Genomic DNA, 23,714 nt, shown 5'->3' with positions numbered 1-23,714 from the left:
ATGATCCTAAATCCTATTTGTCATTCATATTGCGGGAGATCATTGAAGCCGAACCTATGCAAAAGTATGAGATGAATATCAACATTATAGCTTGCTTATTGTTTAATTTTAATTTTAACTCTAAAGTCGTCGGCTGGCGGAAGGAGCTTTGAGATTGCGCTGGAAGTGGGAAGTGTATTCTGACAGACCGGGTACGAGGGAAGGAAGAAAACTTCACTACCCTCTGTGACAAAAGTCAGACTTCCATGAGAATCCAAGCTCAAGTAACTCTATCAACTCAATAAAAACTGTAACAATGTCTTTCTCATTTTCTACATCCTCTCTGTTTTCCCCTCAGAAGGTCTTCTTTGCTGTAAGTATCTCTCTGGCTTGCTTCTAGTTCTTGCGTGAGGTGTGCCCTGCCTTTATGTCTGTCTATCATGACATCCATAATTTGATATTGTCGCAGCCTTGTTTTTGGAAGCAAAGGGCATATGGCGTTTCTATAAAACCATGCATTGTTAAGAGCTTTGTGGTCAGGGCAGGCCCCAAAAAGATATCTTTCGATAAAGAGTGCAGAGAGGCTCTACAATCAGGGATTGATAAGCTTGCCGACGCTGTGTCTCTCACTGTAGGACCCAGAGGTGTGTGTTTATACCTAAGACGTGCTCCTGTTTTTGAAATTTTTATTGATTACTTTAAATTTGTGATTTCACGTGGTACTCTTCCTTTTTCACGAATGGAAGAAAGAAATGAAAGGCTTATGAAGTTGAAAATGTTTTACTAGCTGTTGGTACTCATTTGTACAGTTCTACAGAGGGGCATTCGTAATATTTGTAATATTGCTTTATCCTTGAATTTCATTATCTGATAGATTTTATAGCAATTATGAACAGTCCCGGGTGCTCTTGTTGTGATTTAAGTGCTGTGATTTTGTTTTACTCGCGTCAGTTATATCGTTTCAACAGTGCTGGATGCATATGCAGCCCATCCCTCTTTTGGGGTGGGAGTTGGGCAAATTTGAGTTCAATTCTTAGTGGTGCAGAAAGCTACCATAAAGGACTAACTTGATTAGATTTTCTGGAATCCATTATTCAGAAACAAATAATAGTAGGTGTCACAATACTTAAAAGAGGCATAAGGTCTCTTGCCTGATTTTGATTCATTTTTAAATGAGTGTTCATGCAACTGAATCATTTTTAACGAGTTTTACTCAATCATGTAGGACGGAATGTGATTCTTTCTGAATCTGGGAATCTGAAAGTAATTAATGATGGTGTTACAATTGCTCGGTCCATAGAGCTTTCGGACGCAATAGAGAATGCAGGTGCCATGCTAATTCAAGAGGTTGATCATAATCGTTAGGTTTTACCTTAGTTCATACTGATGAATGATTTGGCTGGAGATGTTAACTATACATTTAATTATCTTGCTTGTAGGTTGCTAGTAAAATGAATGATTTGGCTGGAGATGGCACTAGCACTGCAATTATTTTGGCTCGAGCTATGATTAAATCTGGACTATTAGCAGTTGCATTTGGCGCTAACCCCATTTCATTGAAAAAGGGGATGGAAAAGACTATAAAAGGTCTGATTAAGTTTTTGAAGGAGAGAAGTGTGCCTGTGGAAGGAAAGGATCATGTTAAAGGTACATCTGAGTTTGATTAAAGTGATAAGATTGCCCCATAATGAAGTATTGAAATTTCTTTTTTTTTCTTTTTGGCAGCCGTGGCTTCAATTTCTGCAGGAAATGATGAGGACATTGGTAACTTGATCGCCGAAGCTATAGAGAAGATTGGTTCTGACGGAGTGATTTCTATTGAGTCATCCCTGTCATCTGAAACTTTTGTGATAATTGAAGAAGGGATGAAGGTATTGAAACCCTAGTTTATATGCTTTCTAAGATTCTGCTTAGGATTTGGGTTCAAATATTATCGTCTGCCTCTGTCTTTCCCATGTTCACATAGCCCTTCTCTCCTTGCTTAACATATTCTCTATACTGCCATATGCTAGGCCATATCCTAAGCTCCCATTCCTCACCCATGAAGATCTTAAAGTTATTTTAGCATATAATATCCTATTGTCGCTTTTTGCATATTATCATTAGAATTTAGCAACTTGAGCTTCTGTTCTTTTGCTTCTAGCTCACAGTTGAAATTTGTTTGGACCAAAAACGTAAGGAATGTTTTCTTGAATTGGGTAAAATCTTTGAATTTGCCATGTAAGCTTTTTGCTTATGTGCCCCCCCTCCCCATCAAGGTGGCAAGGCATAGAAGTAAGCTTTGTGGTGATCTGAATGATTGTTGTTTTTGTGCTTTAAATTGATGTTGTTAGTTCTTTCTTTGCAGTTTGACAAGGGTTACATGTCTCCTCACTTCATTACAAGCCAGGAGAAGGGTATTGTGGAGTTTGACCGTGCAAAAGTCTTGGTAACTGATCAGAGGATTTCAACTGTCAAAGAAATTATTCCATTGCTGGAAAAGGCTATGCAACTGAGTGCCCCACTTCTGATTATTGCAGAGGACATCACAAAACAAGTATTGGAAACATTGGTGGTAAACAAACTGCAGGGATTACTAAGAGTTGCAGTCGTCAAATGTCCAGGATTTGGAGATGGGAAGAAAGCTTTGTTACAAGATATTGCACTGATGACAGGTGCGGTTCTAGAGCATCTGATAACATACTGCTTGATTAATGTGAATCTATGCCAACTTCTTGTTGCAGGTTTTAACCTACACGGCAATTATTTGCTTGGTTTGTCATGGCCAAGAATCTTTTTCTTCCCCATAGCTTAAGTTGTTATGAAGGGCTCATAATTGGTTAAGCAAATTATTCAGACCTCTTCTAAATTTTGTTTAACATTGTACATGGTTTTCCTCCATTTTTGAAGACGCATTTTAGTCTGATTTGAAATTCTTTTGTTAAACTGCCTTAACAAAAACACATAAGAGGTTAATGGAAAATGTTTTAGTGGAAAGATTTTAAAATTAGGCTAAATTGTAGTATAACTTTTTTCCTTTTGGAATGCCAACGGCGATCTTTTGAAGCATTTGTGTCCCAGGATTTGACTTTTGCATTTCTTGATTTGTTTAGATTCTGAATAGCTAAGTATTGCTACAGTCAGTTTTGAAAAATCTTGCATATCTGGTCAAGCCACTAAAATGTTTTTAAAACCAGTTTTATCTTATCAGCACTGAAGTCAAGACTTGTCTTACATCATGTTAAGATCGCAGGTGCTGATTTTCTTTCTGGAGAATTGGGTCTGTCACTTGAAGGTGCAACATCAGATCAGCTTGGCATTGCACAGAAAGTGACAGTAACCAGTAATACAACAACTATTATTGCTGATCCTATCATGAAAGCAGAAATTCAGGCTAGAGTTTTACAGATTAAGAAGGATCTTAATGAAACAGACAATGCATACCTGTCAAGAAAGCTCGCGGAGAGAGCTGCAAAGCTCTCTGGAGGCATAGCTGTTATTAAGGTATGCAGAGTGATAAAGATGCAAGGGATTGCTTGTGTAATGATGACCTAAGCGCCATATTTTGCTAGTATAGCTTTAATTGTCCCTGGTTTATTTAATTACCGTAACTTTATGATGTTAAATATTCCTACTTGGGTATGCTCCATGTATTGCCACCGTCTTGTAACTGGAAGTAGGGAATGATCAATGTGGCCAAGTGAACTCAGTTAGCTGGATAATTTGAATTCTTGGTTCCTCTTAGCCATGATCACTATTCCTCGTGTGATTCCTCTTGAGAAGTAGAGGAAAAGAACATAGCAAGCCAAAGTGGCTCAACTAAAAAACGAAGCTGCTTACTCTCCGAGTAAACCATTAAATTGAAGCCAAAAACACAATCCTATCCAAGTTATCCAATGTTATTGACGTTTGCTGTCTGCATTATCTTTCTCTTATCTAATATAAATTTTCTTCTTTTATCTAATAAGAGACTATTTGGCACAAGTCAAATTGAATATTACCATCTCCGTTGCCAAATGCTGTTAGCATGATCTTGCCCTTTGCCTTTGGAAACCTTTAGATTTTGATCATGATGTGCCTTGTCATGTAGGTAGGTGCACACACTGAGGTGGAACTTGAAGATCGAAAACTTAGAATTGAGGATGCAAAGAATGCAACATTTGCTGCCATAGCTGAGGGGATTGTCCCTGGTGGTGGAGCTGCTTATGTTCACTTGGCAGAACTGATACCAACAATTAAAAACTCTATGGAAGATCTTGATGAGCAAATTGGTGCTGATATTGTTGCTAAGGTATGGTCCTGCTTTAGTCTCTTCTTACTTTCTATTCTATCTTTCTTATGTAAATCTCCTCTTTCATGAACATACTCAATAAAATTTTTCTGAACTGATTTCCATATAAAGTATGACTTTTTTCAATCTAAGAAAGGGGGTTGCGGAAATCTAGTACAGTTTTGAAATGCATTATCTTAGAAACACAACATTGCCATTGCTGAAAAGACATTGCAGCGATGCTCTACCTAGATTCTAGGAAAACTTAGGGCATGGGGCTCTTGCATTTCCGACCTAATTTGACCATTTGTTCTTTCAGAAATTATTGTTGGCAAATTATTTCACCTTTCGTGCTTAATTTCAATTAAACATGGTGATTTCTTTTTTCTTTTCACCCATCTTTTTCTCTATCTCTTCCATGATGAGGATCAATTCTGTGAAAAATTGCATTCCCTCTTGAACTGGTGACAAATGCATTTTGTTTTACGTAACAAGTTGCTTATGTCAAATTGCAGTCGCTTGTTGAACCTGCGAAATCAATTGCTACTAATGCTGGAGCCGATGGAGACATTGTTGTCCAGAAGACAAGAACTTGTGATTGGCGAACAGGTTATAATGCAATGACAGGTGAATACGGAGATCTTTTAAACGCCGGAATAGCAGATCCTTGTCGAGTCACAAGATGCGCTCTTCAAATTGCAGTTTCAGTTGCTGGTGTGATTCTAACAACTCAAGCTGTAATGGTGGACAAAACAAAGACACCCAAACCACCTGTGCCCCTAGTCCCTGGGATAACCCCTTGAAGAAGAACAAGACAAAGCAAAGTCTTCTTTGTGCATGTATTGCCCTTGCCTGATTCAAGGTTCAAACCTTGAGAATGCCCCTGGCCTGGTTCATACTTCATCCTCATGAAGCAATGAGGTTGATTTTTGCAATAATGGAGAGCCAGAGGTTGCTGATTCTTCCAGACTTCATGATGAAAGGAAGAGTCTGAAGCTGTAAGTGTTTGCTATCAGATTCTCCAATAGAAGCATGACACTTGACACAACCCTCATTTGGAGAGATGGTCATGCGATGATCTGTTGAAAGATACCCACATTTTATAAAATTTTAATAAGGAAACTTAGTAGCTGCTACTTAAAAGAAATTTATTTAAATTGTTGTGAAGCTCATACCTGGTGAAATGGCATGAAGAACTTGACAACGGCAATTTAGTGCTGTTCTTTTTCCTCAAGAGTTTTTTTTTTTTTGGGGGGGGGGGATATATATTTATGTTTTCTCCATAAATGATGAAATGATTGTTTATTGACTGTGTATTACCAGATGGTAAATATTGAACTTAGATTTTGGATTTGGTGCTTGTGAGAGTTATAAGTTATTCAGGTATTCTTTGATCCACAGAATGAAATTAAGAGAAAATAATGTAGATTGAAAATAATTATCCTATTTTAAAAATAAAATATAATAAAATCATTGAATAAAAATGAACATGATGTTAAGAAAAAACAAATTTGTTTCCAATTACAATATGCCAAACAAACATTTGGTTTTCTCCTATTCTACATTCTTTCGTTACCAAACTTCCTCCATAACCGAACAGGATCATTTTTTTTTTCTTTTGGAAAAATTTTTGTGGTCCTTTCAGGTTGCAGCATTGAACAATATAATGGATTGAAAGTTACTATATTTATCTAGTCCTTTCAGTTTCATTAAGATCTTTAAAGGACCACTTTCTCATATTTCAGTCTCACAAGTAGACATTAATTGCAGACAGTCAAGATGTTGTGAGAAGAGTAAAGAATAGAGATGAAAGGCTTATGGCTTTGGAGTAACGAATCAGACACTCATTGAATCTGTCAATAGGCCTTGACTTGGTTTATAAAATTGACATATTCTGACACAAACAAAAAAGATTTTAATCTTGGTTTTGCAGAAACACTTTTCTTCAAATTTAGATAACTCATCTAACTTCTCTCCTAAGTTTTAGTCATTACCTGAAAGGCTGAAAGGAAAAAACAAACCCTCTCAAACCATCACCCATCGATTTAAGATTACCTAATTTAGACCAATTCAAAATAAGCGAAACGGATTGAGAGAATTGTTTACAAGAAGTAAATTTAGAAACTACTCATATTTTAAAGAACTCTTTTTTTTTTTAAGACTGCATGAAAATTTGAATTCTAATAATCTCATTTTTATATCTTGCTCCTCATTCACCTTAAAATAATTCCTTTGACAATAATTTTTTTATATATAATACCATATAATTATATTTTAATAAAGTTTGTAGTAGGTTAAATGAAGAAGAGAGATAAGAATCTGAACAACTACCAATGAATGCTCACTGAGGTTGTTAATGTGTGTGGTAAGGTGCACTAACCTGAGCAAGATTATGATAATGATAATCTCTGTTTGGTTCAGAATCTAAACCCCTTTTTTGTTCTTAATTTGTATCTTTATAATCACCCCTACCTTTTGGTTGAGATAGTGACCCATCACTACACACACACACACTACCTCTCGTTCTTAATATAAGATCTCATTTAACTTTTATTTTGGTCTTAAATATAAGATTTCAATTCATTTTGTCTCTAATATTTATGTATTTTTTCCTAAGATAATCATTCTAATAATGATAGTTTTAGCCAACACACTTGATTAACAAAGATATTTTAGGAAAGACAACACCTATTTATTACAAATAACTAATTTAACTTGTTTTCTTAATCTCTTCAAATTAGTCAACTAGTTCTTATAATTAGGGTCAGAGGTACTATAAACCAAACTAATCCTTAGTCTTGCTTTCCTAACCAAGAGTCTTGGAAGGCCTTGTTGTTATTCAAAACACGTGCATGCTTTTTTCCCCCAGATTTCCACACAAATTGCTTTTTTTCAACTTCTGGGTTAACAATCCAGTACAGTGGAAAAGGAAGTGATTATTTCTTGATTGATAATTATGGATTGAAATTTAAAAAAAGAAGGAAAATGAAAAGAAGAAGAAATGAAATGATGGTGGCTTGATGTAAGGAATAAGTATGCTGGCCACTAAGTGAGAGAAATGCTTGCAAGATACGCAGCTCTGAGGGTGGGTTTCAAAAGTTAAATAATAACATGAACCACCTATTACACTATAGAGTACTAGACTAAGTATATTAATTAATTAGCTAATGTTCCATAATTATATTACTTTTATTAACATTTCATAATTAATAATGGTCCCCACCACCCACTTCATCTTACCATCTTTTCCTTTCTTGTACCAATTAATTAGTAATACCTGTTTTTAATATAAGACTTTATTTGAATTTTATTTTGATTCTAAATACAAAGTCTCAATTCATTTTGTTTTTCATATTTATCTATTTTTGTCTAAAATAATCCTTCTAATAATAGTAGTTCTAGCCAATAAATTTGATTAGCAATGATATTTTAAAAAAGACAACGTTTATTTATTACAAATAACTAACTTAACTTATTTTCTTAATCTGCTTAAACTAATCAACTAATTCTTATATTTAAGACTGAGGTAGTAATTACTACACATTTGCTGCATCCAACCGCCGAAAAAAGAAAAACGAGACTCTCTGTGTATTTGTTTAAGATTCAATCCTAGGATATGTACGTGTATGTACACCTAGTACTGTAAAATACCAAATCATGGTGATTACTTTCTCTCTCTTTCTTTTATAACCATCATGCTCATTGGCAATATAATATATTTCGATATTAAATGTAAGAGTTAATTAGAAAGTTTATTTTGATAATAATTTATAATTTTTTAAACTATACATAGTTTCTATCAAGGATTAATTCCAACACAAAATATCAAAGAGGATATTTTAAGAAAATTAACATATTCCTAATATCAAAGGTAATTGAGAGTTAAATTTGATTCTAAATATAAAACATTAATTTATTTTTTTCAAATTGTTTCAATTGATTGCACACGTCAAAATTTTTATATATAAATGAATTGTTTTAATAAAAATGATTTAAAAAGATATTTTAAAAAAATAACTATATTCTTAACAAATAACTGATTTAATTATTTTTTTTAATTTATCTAAATTAGTTCAAAAGATTTTATGATAACAGATATAACTAATTTAACTAAATTTTATTATCTCTATAGATTACTTGCCCAGTTAGCCATTGGAGGGAATATTTTATACAGGAAGTTTTAGAAACTGCATGCATATATTGGACATTAACAAAGTGAAAACGTTACAAATAGTTATATTAATTAATTTTTGTGTGGAAAAAAAAGGCTCTTTAATTAGTTGAAACAAACATTTCTGACAAAATTAGCTGGGATGTATCTATAAGAAAGCGAGAAGACTCAGTGCGCGCACGTCGTGTCCGTCGTTCCCAAAATAGCCACCTCAAACAAAGAAAGGAGGAGAAAGAGAGAAGGAAAACGGCCGAGTCTGATCTGTAAATTTCATTAATTTATGTTTTTTTAATCGTTTTTACATTTTTTAAAACTAAAGCCTGCAAAAATATTCCTGCAAGGAAAATCCAGCTCCTGCACTTGCTCTAGACTAACTACCCCCTCTCTAACCTCTCTCCCAGTCGAAGGAGCATCCTCTCTCAGATCTGGGAAGCTCTGCGTCTATGGTGTAATGCACTCGTGTAGTGTCCACGCGTTCTCTCATTCAACACTGAGTTCTTTTTGGCAGTGTGAGCACTAACTCTTGCTCTCCTTGTCCATCTTACACTCTGAGTTTTCGGGAAATTGTGGGGAAAGGGAAGTTACTTTATTGGGGGCAGAATTTTTGGTTCCATTGAGGCTGTGTCTTATGTTTTGCGCACCAGTATTTGGTGGGAGCTGTGGTGCTCGGTTTTTTTGCTTGGCATTTGTCTCATTTCTGTTGATTTGCTTATTCTAATTTGGCAAAATCTGGATTTTCTGTTCTGTTGGGTTTTCTGCTGCTGATCACTGTTGTTAGAGGAAAAGAAGAGAGGGGAAGGAAAATAGAATCGGGTTTAGTTCTATCTGCCTTTTACAGAGGGCTTTGCTTGATAATTGTTGCCTAGAACTCTTTAATTTGGTTCGTGCTAAGTATTGTTTGTTTTTCCCGGTATTCTTCATTGAAAATTGTGGAGTTTCCAGTGAACTTCGAAGATAATAAAGCAGGAAGGAGTTATTTATTCGCGTCTCAAGGGGCAAAAAGTAAAAAAATCGAGGTTTGTTTTAGGAAGGTTTTTTTCAACCAAATTGAACTTGGACTTCAAAATAATAAAATTGTTATAGAGAAGCTTTGGAGATCAGTTGGTGTGATTGTACACAAATTGATTCCTCAGCCGCTTGGCGTGCAGGAGATTTTAGTAGACTGATTGATTAGTCAATGGCTAAATCAAGACACCACTCATCAAACCACGATTCATCACTGTCACCGACTGCTGTAAGATCAAGAGAGGGCCCATCTAGATGGACAGACTACCTTGGTGCAGAAATGGCATCTCCACTATCTTCTGGCAGTTCAAGGAGCTTCTTCAGTGATGGGCAGGCTCATAGCACTGCGGGATCCCAATCCCATAGGGGTTTGAACATGCAGTGGGTAGTCCAACTCACTGAAGTTGCTGAAGGACTTATGGCTAAAATGTATAGGTTAAATCAGATTTTAGATTATCCAGATCCCATCAATCATGTATTTTCGGAAGGATTTTGGAAAGCTGGAGTATTCCCCAACCATCCTAGAATATGTGTGTTGCTTTCTAAGAAATTTCCAGAACACTTCAGCAAATTGCAACTTGAACGAGTAAGAAATGATGTTTAATATATTTTCAATTTTGTTTTCAATTAATTTAGGCCATCATGAATTTCATCATCTGAGGAGTGAATGCAGATAGATAAGCAAACTTGGGATTCAATGCAAGATCATGCGGAACTTCATTTACAAAGCCTTGAACAATGGGTGCAGGTGAGCTCTTTTGTTACTTTTATTTACTGATTTTTTTTCCCCAGAGAGAATACTTTCCCTCCGTGGGTTTAATTTTTTCTCTGCTTGAACTTGTAGATTGTTTGGGTTGCCATATTATCCACGCCTTAAAATTTTCAATTTAATTTTATGTTTCATGCTGTCACTTGACAAAGATTCTTATGTGTATCAGCTACTTCTGGACTTAATGGTGTTTCGTGAACAAGCTCTCCGACTTATATTGGATCTAAGCAGCACAGTGATCACGTTATTGGTGAGTCTGTATCTTATTTCTTTCTTAGCATTTTAAATTAACTCGTGTTTAACAATTTGAGGGTGTTTTCTATTTGATGATGCAATGGTTGATGTCAGTTTATATATAAAGCTTCATATGAAATGCTATAAAGTGTATAAGTTATGATATAAGGAATTTATGCGTTTTTCTGTCCAACATCTTTGTCACAAGCCATATCAGATACGAAATAGAGCAGAGTGAACTAACCAGCTGCCTGTCATTCTGTAACCAGCTCTACTGGAGCTGTTCATTGTAGTGAAATGATTTACATCGTTAACAGATACATTCTGCATAGATGTAGTAAAATAGTAATGACAAATTTTCTAATCACAAAATGCAACAAATGAAAAGAAAAGGAAGAATAAAGAAAACTCAAGATTGTGTTTGCTCCTTTCTTTGAATTATTCCTCATAACATCCCAAGCATTTCTATCAGCTCTTAGATACCTTCTTCCATTTGTTTGATTGTTTGTGTATCATTTAGTTTCTTCACCATATTGTCCGTATCTTTAATGTAACTTGCCCGTTCAAGTCCCACACATGTTTTGAATCTCAGAATGATTATTCCATTGTCTTACAAATAAGTGAAGGACATGATATATGATGATACAAAGGCTGTTGATCAAACTGCGGGTTCTTTATCATATACAAAAGGTGCTTATATGTATATATCTTTTCATGCATACTCATTTATCTTTCTTCAACGTAAGGGCTTTGGTGTAATTAAATTCTTGCTTATTAGTTGAAGCAAGAGGAAATCAACATTTAATGCTAGTTATTTCTACTGATGATTGTTCTCTATGTTAAGTTTGTACAAAGCACTCGTGCATGGGGAAAATTTGGAGTAAAATGCCTATTCTTTCGCTTGAGGTCACAGCATTTGAAATGATTGTGACTTATGAGCACAGTACTACTTCTATTTATTTTTCTGCATATCTCAAATAACTAGGCACAGTTTCTTTCAGCCCCATCAGAACTCTCTTATACTACATGCGTTTATGGATCTCTTTTGTTCCTTCGCGCGGGTTAACCTATTCTCTGAGAAGGCAAGTTGTTTCCTGTTTGATTGCTCCTTAATTTACATTTCTTTTCAATTATGAGAAACTATTTTTTTTTTTTCCTGGTTTTTAATTCTGTGATTAATTTCAAATGTGGATTTTGACAAACCAATGCTTTCAAGCAGATACCAAGGAAGATGTTGCTTCAGGTCTATAACCTTCTGCATGCAATGTCAAGAAATGAGCGGGATTGTGATTTTTATCATGGGTAGGTTATTATTATTATTGTTTTATGTAATTATATCCATTTCTTACATTTTAATATATATTCTTTAACTGCATTACAGCTTGGTTCAATTTATTGACTCTTATGATCCACCATTGAAAGGCTTACAGGAGGACTTAAATTTTGTGAGCCCTCGTATTGGAGAGGTTATTCTCATCCTTTCATATATTTTTATTTTATTTATCAACTGCCAAATTCATATGATGAAGATGATGGTTATGCTACCTTCTTCTTGTCTTTGAATGATCTAATTTACTTTGGGCAATGAGATTCAGCTTCTTGTCAGCTTCCCTGTTTGCTGTTTTTTTGGTTGCTTGTTATATTCTGACAATAGGTAATTGTGCTATCAAGAGAAAAGAGATAGGAGAAGCTGAAAAGGAAATTAAGAGACAAGACAAATAAGCTGGAAGGCACTTTTAAAACTGATGATACCGACTTTATTGTTTCTATTGACACAAGATTGAGCAATGAGACACAATCTTAGGTGTAATACAAACAAGATGATAATTTTTTTTTTTTTGGTAAAAATTATTTTCCATCTTCTAGAAGATGACTATATTTACCAACTTGGGAATACATTCTGGATATATTTTTTTGTCCAGGTATTAGAGGCTGTGGGTCCTATTATATTTCTATCAACAGATACAAGGAAACTTAGGAATGAGGGGTTTTTAAGTCCATATCATCCTCGGTATCCAGACATACTCACAAATTCTGCTCATCCCATGGTAAGTATAATTTTTCTGGTCAAACTTGAGTCCTTCAAATTGACTATTTTTTTGGCTATTACTAAGCTAATTCTCCCTCGTGTAGAGAGCTCAAGATCTGGCCAATGTAACTGCTTATCAAGAATGGGTTTTATTTGGTTATCTTGTCTGCCCTGATGAGCTGCTTCGTGTCACAAGCATTGATATTGCCTTGGTACAGTTCATGCTTAAGTAATTGCATTCTTTTACTTGTATTACAAGCCTCCATTGAGACTAACCATATGGATTGTACTCAATGCGTCTGCCTACAAGTTTTACTGATATAGTTATTGGAACTTGAGACCTGTACTAGAAACCTTCCTTACTTGTGAGCTTTGGATAGCATGTTCTTTTATAGTCTTAATTTGTTTAGATATTTGTCCCTTTAATTATATCAAGTTTGACTATGGATAAAGATATAAAAGAGGGGCCGGTCAATTTATGATTAGGCACCCAACTAGGGTGGAAATTCTTCCTCAAAAACTGCCCATTGAGGTGGGGAGAACCATCTTAGCTAAGTACTTTGTCTAGTATTTCATACTACACTGTGTGAGATTTAAGCTTCTTATGGACCTAGTGCACCTGCAGCTATTTTCTTTGGTCTGAGTTATTTTCCTGGTGCATTCATGGCTGTATCAAGGGGATTAGTTAATTTTGGGGTGTTTCATTCGCTTACCACTGAGTCCGAGATTTGTAACCAGTCCTGTTGTGTCATATACTATATAAAAGCATCCAAATTTCCATCAGTTTCCCATGTTAATCTTGATTCCTATTGACTGGCCATCCTTGGATTGAAAAGTCAATGTCCTAAGGGTTACACTCTTCAACACTTCACTTGATCTTCCACAAATCAAAATTCTCCAAAGAATCTCGGGTAGCCTTTTACAAAGCCATTGATCACTAGCTCAGATGATTAATGATAGTCACTGAAGGGATATTGTGGACCTTCTGCCAAAAGTCAGCTATTGAGATGGGAGATTCACCCAACTTTTGTCTCCCATCAAGCAGCCCATGCAACTTGATGTTCTGAGCTCTACGTAAAAGGGATAAGCAAAATGTTTATTTAATTTCTTAATACGTAAAATTGAGGTGGGTGCTTCTTCAACGGACGTGGCATCAAAAGGCGGTGCTTGTCAAGAATTTTATGGATCAACTGGCCTTGGTTTTATTGTCTGTTGTAAATGTGACATACTACGTGTTAATATGAGTGCTTGAGTGATACTGGGAATGAGATTGTTTACATCTACTGCCCGTTTTCAAGGCAAAAAATCAGCAGCCTGACTTTTTTTTTTTTTTGGTACTCTGATCCTAATTCATGTCTAACCAGAGATACCCAGCATGATATGTTCTTTTGTTTCAATTTTTCATGACACTCATCTGTATAAGTCTTTTACTGATAAAGTGGAATAAACAAGACTTCATATTTTAGATATGTTGACTATCATATATGCTGAGTTTCTTTCCTAAATCCGTTTTGCTCATTATCATGGAATTCCAGGTTGTACTGAAGGAAAATTTGGTTCTCACGCTCTTCAGGGATGAGGTAAATTTTATCTAATATCTACACTACGGTGTCACTGACCTGCTGTGGTTAATGATTTTGTAATTGTTCACACACAGTACATACTTCTGCATGAGGATTACCAGTTGTATGTTCTACCTCGAATATTAGAATCTAAGAAGATGGCAAAATCTGGGCGCACAAAACAAAAGGAGGCAGATCTGGAGTATAATGTCGCAAAGCAGGTGGAGAAAATGATAAGGTATGTTCCAAAGTCCATGTTTAAATATTGTCATCTTTCAACTATGAAATTTAACATGCCCCTAGCTGAAATTGGGGGTCAATGGCATCAGTGGGGCAAAGAATCTTTTGACTTGGGAAGTGCAAAGAATTTTCTTGGTGCTTATAGTTTTTCGTTTAGGATAGGGAGTTTCCTGCATTGCACTCTTATTGTGATGGTGGATGCGTAAGATGCTTTGCCCGTGGCACGCTGTTTTACAGGGCTGGGTGTGAGTGGTTTCTTTTAGTCTTTTTATGGTGTTGGCCATTGTTATTTTCACAGAAATTTTGTTGAGAGGAAACATGTATAGAGATCATGATAGCAAGCTTGCCATTGGAATCCCTTAAAATCGGCATAGAGATGACTTTTTTTTTGTGGGGGGGGGGGGGCTAAAACATAAGAGCTGACTAGTTTAAATACATTAACTAAAAGATAAAAAGGAAGAAAAAAACTCAAAAAAGAAAGTTAAGGGTGAGAGTTGTTGGAAGTAAGTTACAATGGCAATCAGGCAGTCGTAACAGCCAGATAAGCTGGAATACTCTGAGACTACTAACTACCTGCATGTTTCTTTTACTTGACTTCTCATTTTGTCTATTTTGGTGCACCTCTTTCTCAATTCTAATATGCTTCTTTTCTCTTCAAACAATGTATCATCTTTCTTTTATCTTTTGATAAAATTGTTAACAATACTGTTACTGTTGCATATTATAAGACTAAAAGTGACTATTATTCAGTGAAGTGCATGATCAAGCGATATTATCTTGTGATGCCATACATCGTGAAAGGAGAATACTACTGAAACAAGAGATTGGGAGAATGGTATTATTTTTCACGGACCAACCAAGTCTATTGGCCCCTAACATTCAGGTATTTTCTCTTTTTTTTTCTTTTCACTTTTTAAGTATGAAGCAAAAATGTATCTGAAATTGAAGCAAACTTGAGATTGTTTTTATTTGTATATAAGTGCAATTATAAGAGACTAAAAACTTGTGTTCAAATATATTAGATTTACTGCATCACTGCTTATGTGCTGGTTTTGAGAATATTTGTGCTTTCTGTTTGCAATTTTCTGATAATACTACTATTTGTAGTATAATGATGCTATTGAATTTTAAGGTAACAAAGAAACGAAAATGTCAAAGTTCTTGAAATTCACCAAGGATCCTTGCACAAGAATATCATAATCGAAGATAGAATTAAGTACATCTTTGATCCTCAAAGTTGAGTGCTTTGACCAGTGAATGTTAATCACTTCTGTATCCATATAAGTAAGGCAATATTTCTGATTTGTGATGGAATTGGATGGATCACTGTTCTCAGTGTCTCTGCTAGGAGACTTGTAGGTCGCTCTCTATTCTCTATTCTCTGCTAGGAGACTTGTAGGTAGCTCTCTATGCTCTAACCTGCTGTTTCTTTTTGTTAGTAGTTTTCACCTGTTTTTAAAATTATTTGATGTGTTTTCTCTAATGATTTAATATTTCACACAGATGGTGTTTTCTGCCTTGGCTTTAGCTCAATGTGAAGTGATCTGGTATTTCCAACACGTTGGAATTGCATCATCAAGGTCTAAAACCTCTCGGGTGGTTCCAGTGGACATAGTAAATATCTTTTCTAGTCTGTTACTACATGAGATTTATTTTCTGCACTGTATATAGTTTGAATCTGTTAATATGATTGTTGACTTGACTGACTTTTATGGTTGTGTTTACAGGACCCAAATGATCCAACCATTGGATTTCTATTAGACGGAATGGACCGTCTATGTTGCTTAGTGCGGAAATATATTGCAGGTTGGATTAAGTTTATATATATATGTGTGTGTGCCAATTTCTTTTGAAGAGCATGAAAATGATATTTTATTGCTACAATTATTGCCCAAGAATGTAGAAGTACTTGTTTCAAGGAGTATATGGAGAAAAAATGCATACGTCTGACTTTTAAGACTTCTTAAACTTTTATTGGCTTTTATTATAACCGTTAGTGCAAAATGCTTTCATTCTAATGATTTAAAGTTAAAACAGTGTTGTCTGGTTATTTGTATCAGTCATAATCACTTTGGGTTAAAAGTCAGCATCAAACTGGTTATGCTCATTGATTTCATATCATTTAGCAAGCAGTTGACTTCCGTCGTATTTTGCAAGATTAGTGGATAAAACGTATCCAAAATGTAAGGATTACCAACTATTTGGTTTTTTATTTCTTAACATCCAACTTATTTGAAGTTGATGCTCCTAGATATAATATCATCTCATTACACTCAGATTAGAATCAATCTGCTCAAACAAATCTCTGTGATGCATGTCAAAGACCATTTTACTCGAAAGGTTAAGCTGATAACATAAAGCTAAATATTTATTATAACCCTTAACCTATTCTCTCACATGAAAGCATGCTTGGTCTTTGGCTTGAATTGTGGGCAAAGCATAGTTCTATAATTCCTTGTGCTAAATCTTGTTTTAATGAGAAGAATGGTCGGCAAGAAATGAACTTGTTATTACTTGGTTAGAGGCTTTAATGCAATGTCAATGACTCTTTTGAATATGATTATTGAAGACGCATCTTATCCTCACGAGAGTGCTAATTTTTTCCTCAGAGAATTGACTTTTTCCTTATGCGGGAAGAGAAAAGAAAATTGCAAGGATCGTATGAGGAGATTATGGTTCTGTTGTGTTTATTACTTATGGACCTATATTTGATGTTTATTAGAAATTCTACAATATGGCTGAGAGGAATTTTTCTTTCTAATTTATATGTCTCTTCTTTTTCCAAGTTAGTAGATTATCAAAACTGACCTATATAAGGATGTTACAAATTTGTGTGAATCTCTAATATTGGTGTTGGGAAACAAAGAACAGATGAAGAAATTTTGGAAATAATTTCCAGAGTCTGACATTATTATTTATCAGGCTTTCAAATTTTGACTCATGTTAAATTGGATGCTTGTTGTACCTTGTGTGTTAATATCATAGTTTTTTTTTTCCTCCTGATATTTGATTTTCTTTAAACTGGATGTTAAAAGTTGCTGGTTGTAACATTTGATTGCAGCAATTCGGGGTTATTCATTGTCATATCTCTCATCTTGTGGTGGGCGAATCCGGTTTTTACTTGGAACTCCTGGAATGGTAGCCCTTGACATAGACGCTAATTTAAAGGGTCTTCTGCAGAAAATTGTTCTCCACCTTGAAAATATACCAAAACCACAGGGTGAAAATATATCTGCTGTTACTTGTGATCTATCGGTATGTATAACACATTCCATTTCTGGATATACAGTTTTTATCTGTAATCTGATATGAATAAAGTTACTATTGAGCTAATTAATAGCACAAAGTTGTTAGCATGGAATAATAAGTTTGATCAATATACACCGTGTAAGGAAACTAATTGTTACAGCAGGAGGGCTAAACTTGTAGAAGTCATGCTATGCGGACATTAAATTGTGTTAATATGTTCATGATAGCTATTTTATTTATTTAATTTTTATGGAAAAAGAATCTTGAACAGAAATAAGAGAATCACAGGAAATTAGAAAAGAACTGTTGAGGTTAAGAAGATATCAATGCTACTTAACTCTTGCTCATATAGGCCAATGAAAGACTCCGATGCAAAACCCAGGAACAAAACACCGGAGGCAATCAAGGGATAAGAACCTTTTGCATAATGGGATTCTCATTTTTGAATATTTATCTGTCCTTGAATGTTTGAGCATTGTCTTTGTAGCATTTGCCTATAAAACTTTTGTTTATAAGAACATTTTGCTCAGATAATTCTTCCAATACTTCTATCAGGAATTTCGAAAGGATTGGCTATCTATTTTAATGATAGTGACTTCTTCACGGTCATCTATAAATATTAGACACTTGGAGAAAGCAACGGTTTCCACAGGGAAAGAAGGCTTATTGTCAGAGGGAAATGCTGCATATAATTGGTCCAGGTTTTCACCACGATGTTTTTGTTTACATTGCTGCTCTAATGAATTCTTTCAATAGGCTGCATTAATCAATAATCTTCCAGTCTCCATGGCACCCCAGCAGCAACAAATTCATATTAACTATTGACTTTAATGCTGGGATATTCTAGATGAACGTCAAAAAGAAAGAAAACAATAAGTTTAGAGAAAGCAACCCAAACCCCCTGCATATTAGAGAAGGAAACTCCCTGTAGAGCCAAAGCCCATAAAGAAGACAACAGGGCAATCCCACAAAAGATTGAGTGTTCAGCTACAAAATTCTTTCATTCCCCTTCAACCAAGAGCTCTATGCTCCTAAGCAAAAGCACATTTCATTGTCGCCTTGTCACCTTATCCACCAGTCTAATACTCTCACAAAGTATAGCATGTACTGTGGTGTTTTACTTCCAATCTAGAATAACTGGATAAATTACTTTATTAAACTTTCTTTTTGCTATATGATATTTTATTTTTTAGACCTTAAATCCAAAATTTCTTTTTCGTTCTTTCACAGCCAATCTAGAATGAACAGTTAATTTGGTCTAATAAGTTATTTTCCCTTTTCTATTTTGTCCGTTTTCTTGATGTAGTGTTGGGGGTCTGGGCTTAAGTAGTAAATGGGGAATCGATGCCATAATTACCAAAACTAAACATTCTCATTCTGTTGAAAACTATGTAAAAGGAAAGTAAACCTTAAAGACATGGTAATAATACTGCAGTTTTCTTTTGATGCAGATGTGTAGATGAACTGGAATCACTTCTCTCAAAGCATGGTAGTCTTAGGAAGCTGTATTTCTATCACCAACATCTCACAGCTGTGAGTGCCCCCCTTCCCTCCCCACAAACAAACAAAAAAGAAGAAAACAGGGACTAGTTTTCTACCGTAGCATTAAACCTTTGGTTTAGATATGGACTCACATTTTCCTTTCATCCTAAAATTCCAACTTGACTTACTAATTGCATGAGCTATATTCTTAAATTAGGTATTTCGGAACACCATGTTTGGTCCAGAAGGACGACCTCAGCATTGCTGCGCGTGGCTTGGGATTGCTAGCAGTTTCCCAGAGTGTGCTTCTCCCATTGTTCCAGAAGAGGTAGAAGCATATAACCAGTTCCTCCCCTGCAGTTGGACTATTAACTTATCAAGTTTCGATCATGAGTCTGAAACGAATCACTGTATATCACACTATAGCCTCGTTTCAATGCTCAATTTTAGTGAAATCAAGATGTGATGGTCCAGATATTCAAATTCTATGGCATTTTTCCATTTATTTAACGAAATGGATAATGCTTTTATAATTTTCCTTCCATGAAATGCTGATGTTACATGAAAGGTTAAGGGTTCATTATACTTTTGGATCTGCTGAAGGAGATGTTTAACATTTTTGACTGGCTTCATGCAACTTTTAGGCCCTGAGAGATATTTCTTTATCTTCATTTATAGTGAGTAGACTCTAAGTTCTTCTATATTAAGCTACTTTGAATTCTGTTGTTTCCAATTTCACTCATCAGAGTTCCACAATATAAAGAATGGCACTGACTTTTTATGAAATGGATTCTCAAGTTCAAATTAATCATTATGTCCTGAAATCATTCCTTTGCCATCCTCTGATTCGTCAAAACAAAAAGCTGCATGCATGATGATTGGAAGTGTTTCCAATATGGGTCGTTACTTAATTTATTTTGTTCGATCAGGTAACAAAAATTGGTAGGGATGCTGTGCTTTATGTTGAGTCCTTGATTGAATCCATCATGGGAGGATTGGAAGGATTAATAAACATTTTGGACTCCGAGGGAGGATTTGGGGCACTGGAGAATCAGGTAAAAGTTATGATTACTTTAACAAGTTAGTCCCACAGCACAAAACTAAAAACTTACTGTTATATCTGGATCAGCTTCTTCCTGAGCAAGCAGCTTCTTATCTGAATTATGCATCTAGAGTTTCTATTCCTTCATATAAATCTCCTAAAGGAGCAGCTGGTTTTGCTTTACCTGGCCACGAGAGCTTTCCTGAAAACAACAGTTCTATCAAAATGTATGTTCTTGTTATCTCCTCCGTACATGTGTGCCAAGCCACACAATCAAAATTTTCTGGAACTAACTAGTGCCTTTTTTCTCCTTTTTCTTTGATAACAGGCTAGAAGCTGCAATGCAGAGGCTGACTAACTTATGCTCTGTTTTAAATGACATGGAACCTATTTGTGTATTGAACCACGTCTTTGTTCTAAGAGAGGTTAGGAATGCATCTTCTTCTTCTCCATCACTTTCTGTGGTTTAGTTTAGAATGTTGCTGAGGCAAACAGTCTAGAGGCTGTCTTGGTGGAAAGCAATTATTGATCAGTGCTAGTTTTGAGCAATTGAGGACTTTTGGAGTGTTATTATAAGAAGTATAAATTATATTGTATTTAGCTTGATATTATGGTCAAATATTGACTAAATGTTAATGTAATGAATTATTAATACAAGTTTAGCATCCATCCACTTCCATTCCTACATAATACACGTTTAGAACTAGTAAATCTATAGATCCTTGTATTATTATTTTAACGCTTAGCTATTCATGCAGTACATGAGAGAATGCATCCTTGGGAACTTCAGGAGAAGATTGCTTGGAGTATTGAAAACTGATAATGACCTTCAACGGCCTTCTGTTCTGGAGTCCCTGATTCGAAGACATGTTAGCATTGTGCATCTTGCAGAGCAACACATCAGCATGGATCTTACCCAGGGCATTCGGGAAGTTTTACTTTCAGAAGCCTTTTGTGGACCTGTTTCTTCGCTGCATTTGTTTGACAAGCCGGCAGAGCAACATACTGGATTGGCTACAGAGTCTGTGTGCAATTGGTATATAGATAACATAATCAAAGATGTGTCAGGTGCTGGGATATTGTTTGTACCAATTCATAAATGCTTTAAGAGTACAAGGCCTGTTGGTGGATATTTTGCAGACTCAGTTACAGATCTCAGGGAATTGCAGTCTTTTGTACGTATATTTGGTGGCTATGGAGTTGACAGGCTGGACAGAATGCTGAAAGAACACACTGCTGCACTTTTAAATTGCATTGATACATCATTAAGATCAAATCGCGATGTATTGGAAACAGTTGCAGCCAGCCTCCTTTCTGGGGATAGATTTGAAAGAGAAGCTTCTATAAAACAAATAGTTGATCTGGAAACTGTAGTTAGTTTTTGTATTCAGGCTGGCCTAGCTCTGGCATTTGATCGGTTGCTAGCCGAGGCTGCTGGTGCCATACTTGAAGAAGGGGCTCCTCTGATACATTCACTTCTAGCTGGGATCGTTAAGCATCTACCTGATGAAATACCTGAAAAGGGGGAGATCAGGAGAATGAGAAGAGTGGCAAATACTCAAGGTGTGGTAAGTGATCATGATTCACAGTGGGTAAGATCAATTTTAGAAGAAGTTGGTGGTGCGAATGATGGCTCCTGGAGCTTGTTACCCTACTTATTTGCCACATTCATGACATCTAATATTTGGACCACTACTGCATTCAACGTGGACACAGAGGGTTTTAGTAACAACATCCATTGCTTGGCAAGGTTAGCATTGTATCACAGGTCTAATGAATTATAATTTTTCATAGCTATAATGTAAAAAGAGTAGAGTTTAAAGCTTCTATGATGATTTGTATTTTGTATTTGCATGCTTATTATCTATTCGAATGCCATTGGTTAATTTTATCAGCTTGGACTGAGAGTGTCTTAGTGTTTCATTTTGTTGATTGAACTTTTAGAAACTGAAATGAGAATCAGTGTGTGGTAAAATTTTTAGAGGATTTGATTGTCATATATCTCATTGTCTCATTTGTCCTGTCTCACTCTCCTTACCAATTTAGTGAATATTGGGCAGGTGCATTTCTGCAGTGTTTGCAGGAAGTGAATTTGTTAGATTGGAACGTGAATATCAGCAGAGACAGTCTTTATCTAATGGACATGCTAGTGAGGCAATGGATCCTGAGTATTCAAGCCACATGTCGGCTGAAGCAAGCATTAAGTCCGCAATGCAGTTATTTGTGAAATGCTCTGCAGAGATTATTCTAGATTCTTGGAGTGAAACAAATAGGTAAGTATATATACAGACTATTAGAAAACATGTGGTTGAACCAAATATATGTCCGTTTGAATGTACAGGCACGCATGGCTGCAATAGATTGCAGTTGACTTTCTTTGGTACAAGTGCTCTGTTTATCTGAAACATTTACTGTTTCATGGTTCATGCTGAGTTTTTTTATTTATTTATTTTATCAGATCTCATCTGGTAGCACAGCTTATATTCCTTGACCAACTTTGTGAAATCTCACCATACCTTCCGCGAAGTTCACTTGAAGCCCATGTCCCCTATGCCATTCTCCGATCTTTATACAGCCAATACTATGCAGATACTCCATCCGCTCCATTGGCAATATTGAGCTCTTCACCACGGCACTCACCTGCAATATTGCTAGCGCATGCGTCTCCTGTAATACGGCAGCCTCGTGGGGACTCCACACCACAGTATGGTAGCAATGATTCAGGTTATTTCAAAGGATCTTCATCACACAGCCATGAGCACCACTTTTATGAAGCTGATAGTGGTGGCTCAAAGAGCGTGGATAACAAGCACAGGAATGTTCGTCGTTCAGGTCCTCTGGATTACAGTTCAAGCCGAAATCGAGCGAAATTTGTGGAGGGCTCAACTTCTGGCAGCACAGGACCAAGTCCCCTACCGAGGTTTGCTGTATCTAGATCTGGTCCTCTAGCATACAAGTAGGGAAGATGAGGAAAACGCTCAACAGAAAAAGGGCTAGTAAGTTATTAGAGCTGCTGCTAGTGATCAGGTATTCATCACCCTAGCTTAGCTAATTTCCAGGTTCCCCTCAAATTTTGGCAAAATGTATATTGCACTTCGCTTTCGATTCCTCTTGTAGCCTGAGTAGTTCAATACAAGTTTATGTCTATATCATCAGTATTGCTTTGTAATAGTGGTCCTACCAAAGAACGGGGTACTAAGATCTCTACATAGTCAGCGGCGTCGACCAATGGGTCAAAGGTCCAATTATAAATGTTATTATTATGAAAAACATATTTACTACTAAGAACATAATTAATTAGTACAGTGATTTGTAGCTTTCTAATCAGATAAATGGTTTGAAATGAATGTAAAATTGTTGTTAGTCCATCCACGCGACAGAGAAACTGAGTTGTTTCGTTGTTTGAAACTAGGTTGTTGTTACCATGCGAGTTCTTTCACCTTCAATATTTTCCTCTGAAATGTGTCGACGTACAATTTGGAAGAAATAAAATACAGTGCATATTTCTCGTTTTTTTTTTTCCCAAGTAAATACAAACTTTATATGGAATAAGGTGTTATTTCATTTTTAAATATTATTCGCTTGATTCAACAAATAATTTTTAGTTGGATTTAATAGAATTTAAATTCATTATGTGTCTTAATGCACCTTATATTTGGTGACTACGTAATTAAACAATACATACGCATATATATTAATAATG

General features: G+C 35.6%; 2 protein-coding genes across 2 annotated transcripts; both read left to right on the top strand.

Moving 5' to 3' along the window:
* Positions 1-1,227: 1,227 nt before the first annotated feature.
* Positions 1,228-5,338, top strand: LOC114718212 (chaperonin 60 subunit alpha 2, chloroplastic). Its single transcript, XM_028903469.1, has 7 exons — positions 1,228-1,306; positions 1,419-1,626; positions 1,705-1,850; positions 2,327-2,633; positions 3,212-3,462; positions 4,049-4,249; positions 4,744-5,338. The coding sequence occupies exons 1-7, from the start codon at positions 1,301-1,303 to the stop codon at positions 5,029-5,031; spliced, it is 1,407 nt and encodes a 468-aa protein (XP_028759302.1). The 5' UTR covers positions 1,228-1,300; the 3' UTR covers positions 5,032-5,338.
* Positions 5,339-8,965: 3,627 nt separating this feature from the next.
* Positions 8,966-23,281, top strand: LOC114718211 (protein NAP1). The gene is made up of 24 exons (XM_028903468.1): positions 8,966-9,415; positions 9,548-9,990; positions 10,078-10,152; positions 10,343-10,423; positions 11,409-11,489; positions 11,627-11,709; positions 11,789-11,873; positions 12,330-12,455; positions 12,541-12,648; positions 13,972-14,016; positions 14,094-14,236; positions 14,989-15,121; positions 15,742-15,852; positions 15,966-16,044; positions 17,300-17,493; positions 18,043-18,188; positions 18,939-19,020; positions 19,187-19,297; positions 19,899-20,024; positions 20,099-20,238; positions 20,340-20,436; positions 20,770-21,761; positions 22,072-22,284; positions 22,470-23,281. Exons 2-24 carry the CDS (start codon positions 9,577-9,579, stop codon positions 22,969-22,971), a joined length of 4,167 nt encoding a protein of 1,388 aa, XP_028759301.1. The 5' UTR covers positions 8,966-9,415; positions 9,548-9,576; the 3' UTR covers positions 22,972-23,281.
* The last annotated feature ends 433 nt before the right edge of the window (positions 23,282-23,714 follow it).

The sequence above is a fragment of the Neltuma alba genome, unplaced genomic scaffold (genome assembly GCF_004799145.2).
Source record: "Neltuma alba isolate B1F8T4 unplaced genomic scaffold, ASM479914v2 tig00011820_pilon, whole genome shotgun sequence".
Taxonomy (NCBI): domain Eukaryota; kingdom Viridiplantae; phylum Streptophyta; class Magnoliopsida; order Fabales; family Fabaceae; genus Neltuma; species Neltuma alba.
Note: the sequence above shows the minus strand (reverse complement) of the source record. Positions and strands in the feature narration are given on the sequence as shown.

Excerpts from the sequence above, each read along its gene's own strand:
- LOC114718212 (XM_028903469.1), top strand. Across the intron at positions 1,627-1,704 it reads AGGAAAGGATCATGTTAAAG|CCGTGGCTTCAATTTCTGCA; the intron begins GTACATCTGAGT and ends TCTTTTTGGCAG. Across the intron at positions 1,851-2,326 it reads TAATTGAAGAAGGGATGAAG|TTTGACAAGGGTTACATGTC; the intron begins GTATTGAAACCC and ends CTTTCTTTGCAG.
- LOC114718211 (XM_028903468.1), top strand. The coding sequence starts at position 9,577 with ATGGCTAAATCAAGACACCACTCATCAAACCACGATTCATCACTGTCA. Across the intron at positions 9,991-10,077 it reads GCAAATTGCAACTTGAACGA|ATAGATAAGCAAACTTGGGA; the intron begins GTAAGAAATGAT and ends GAGTGAATGCAG. Across the intron at positions 15,122-15,741 it reads TATTGGCCCCTAACATTCAG|ATGGTGTTTTCTGCCTTGGC; the intron begins GTATTTTCTCTT and ends TATTTCACACAG.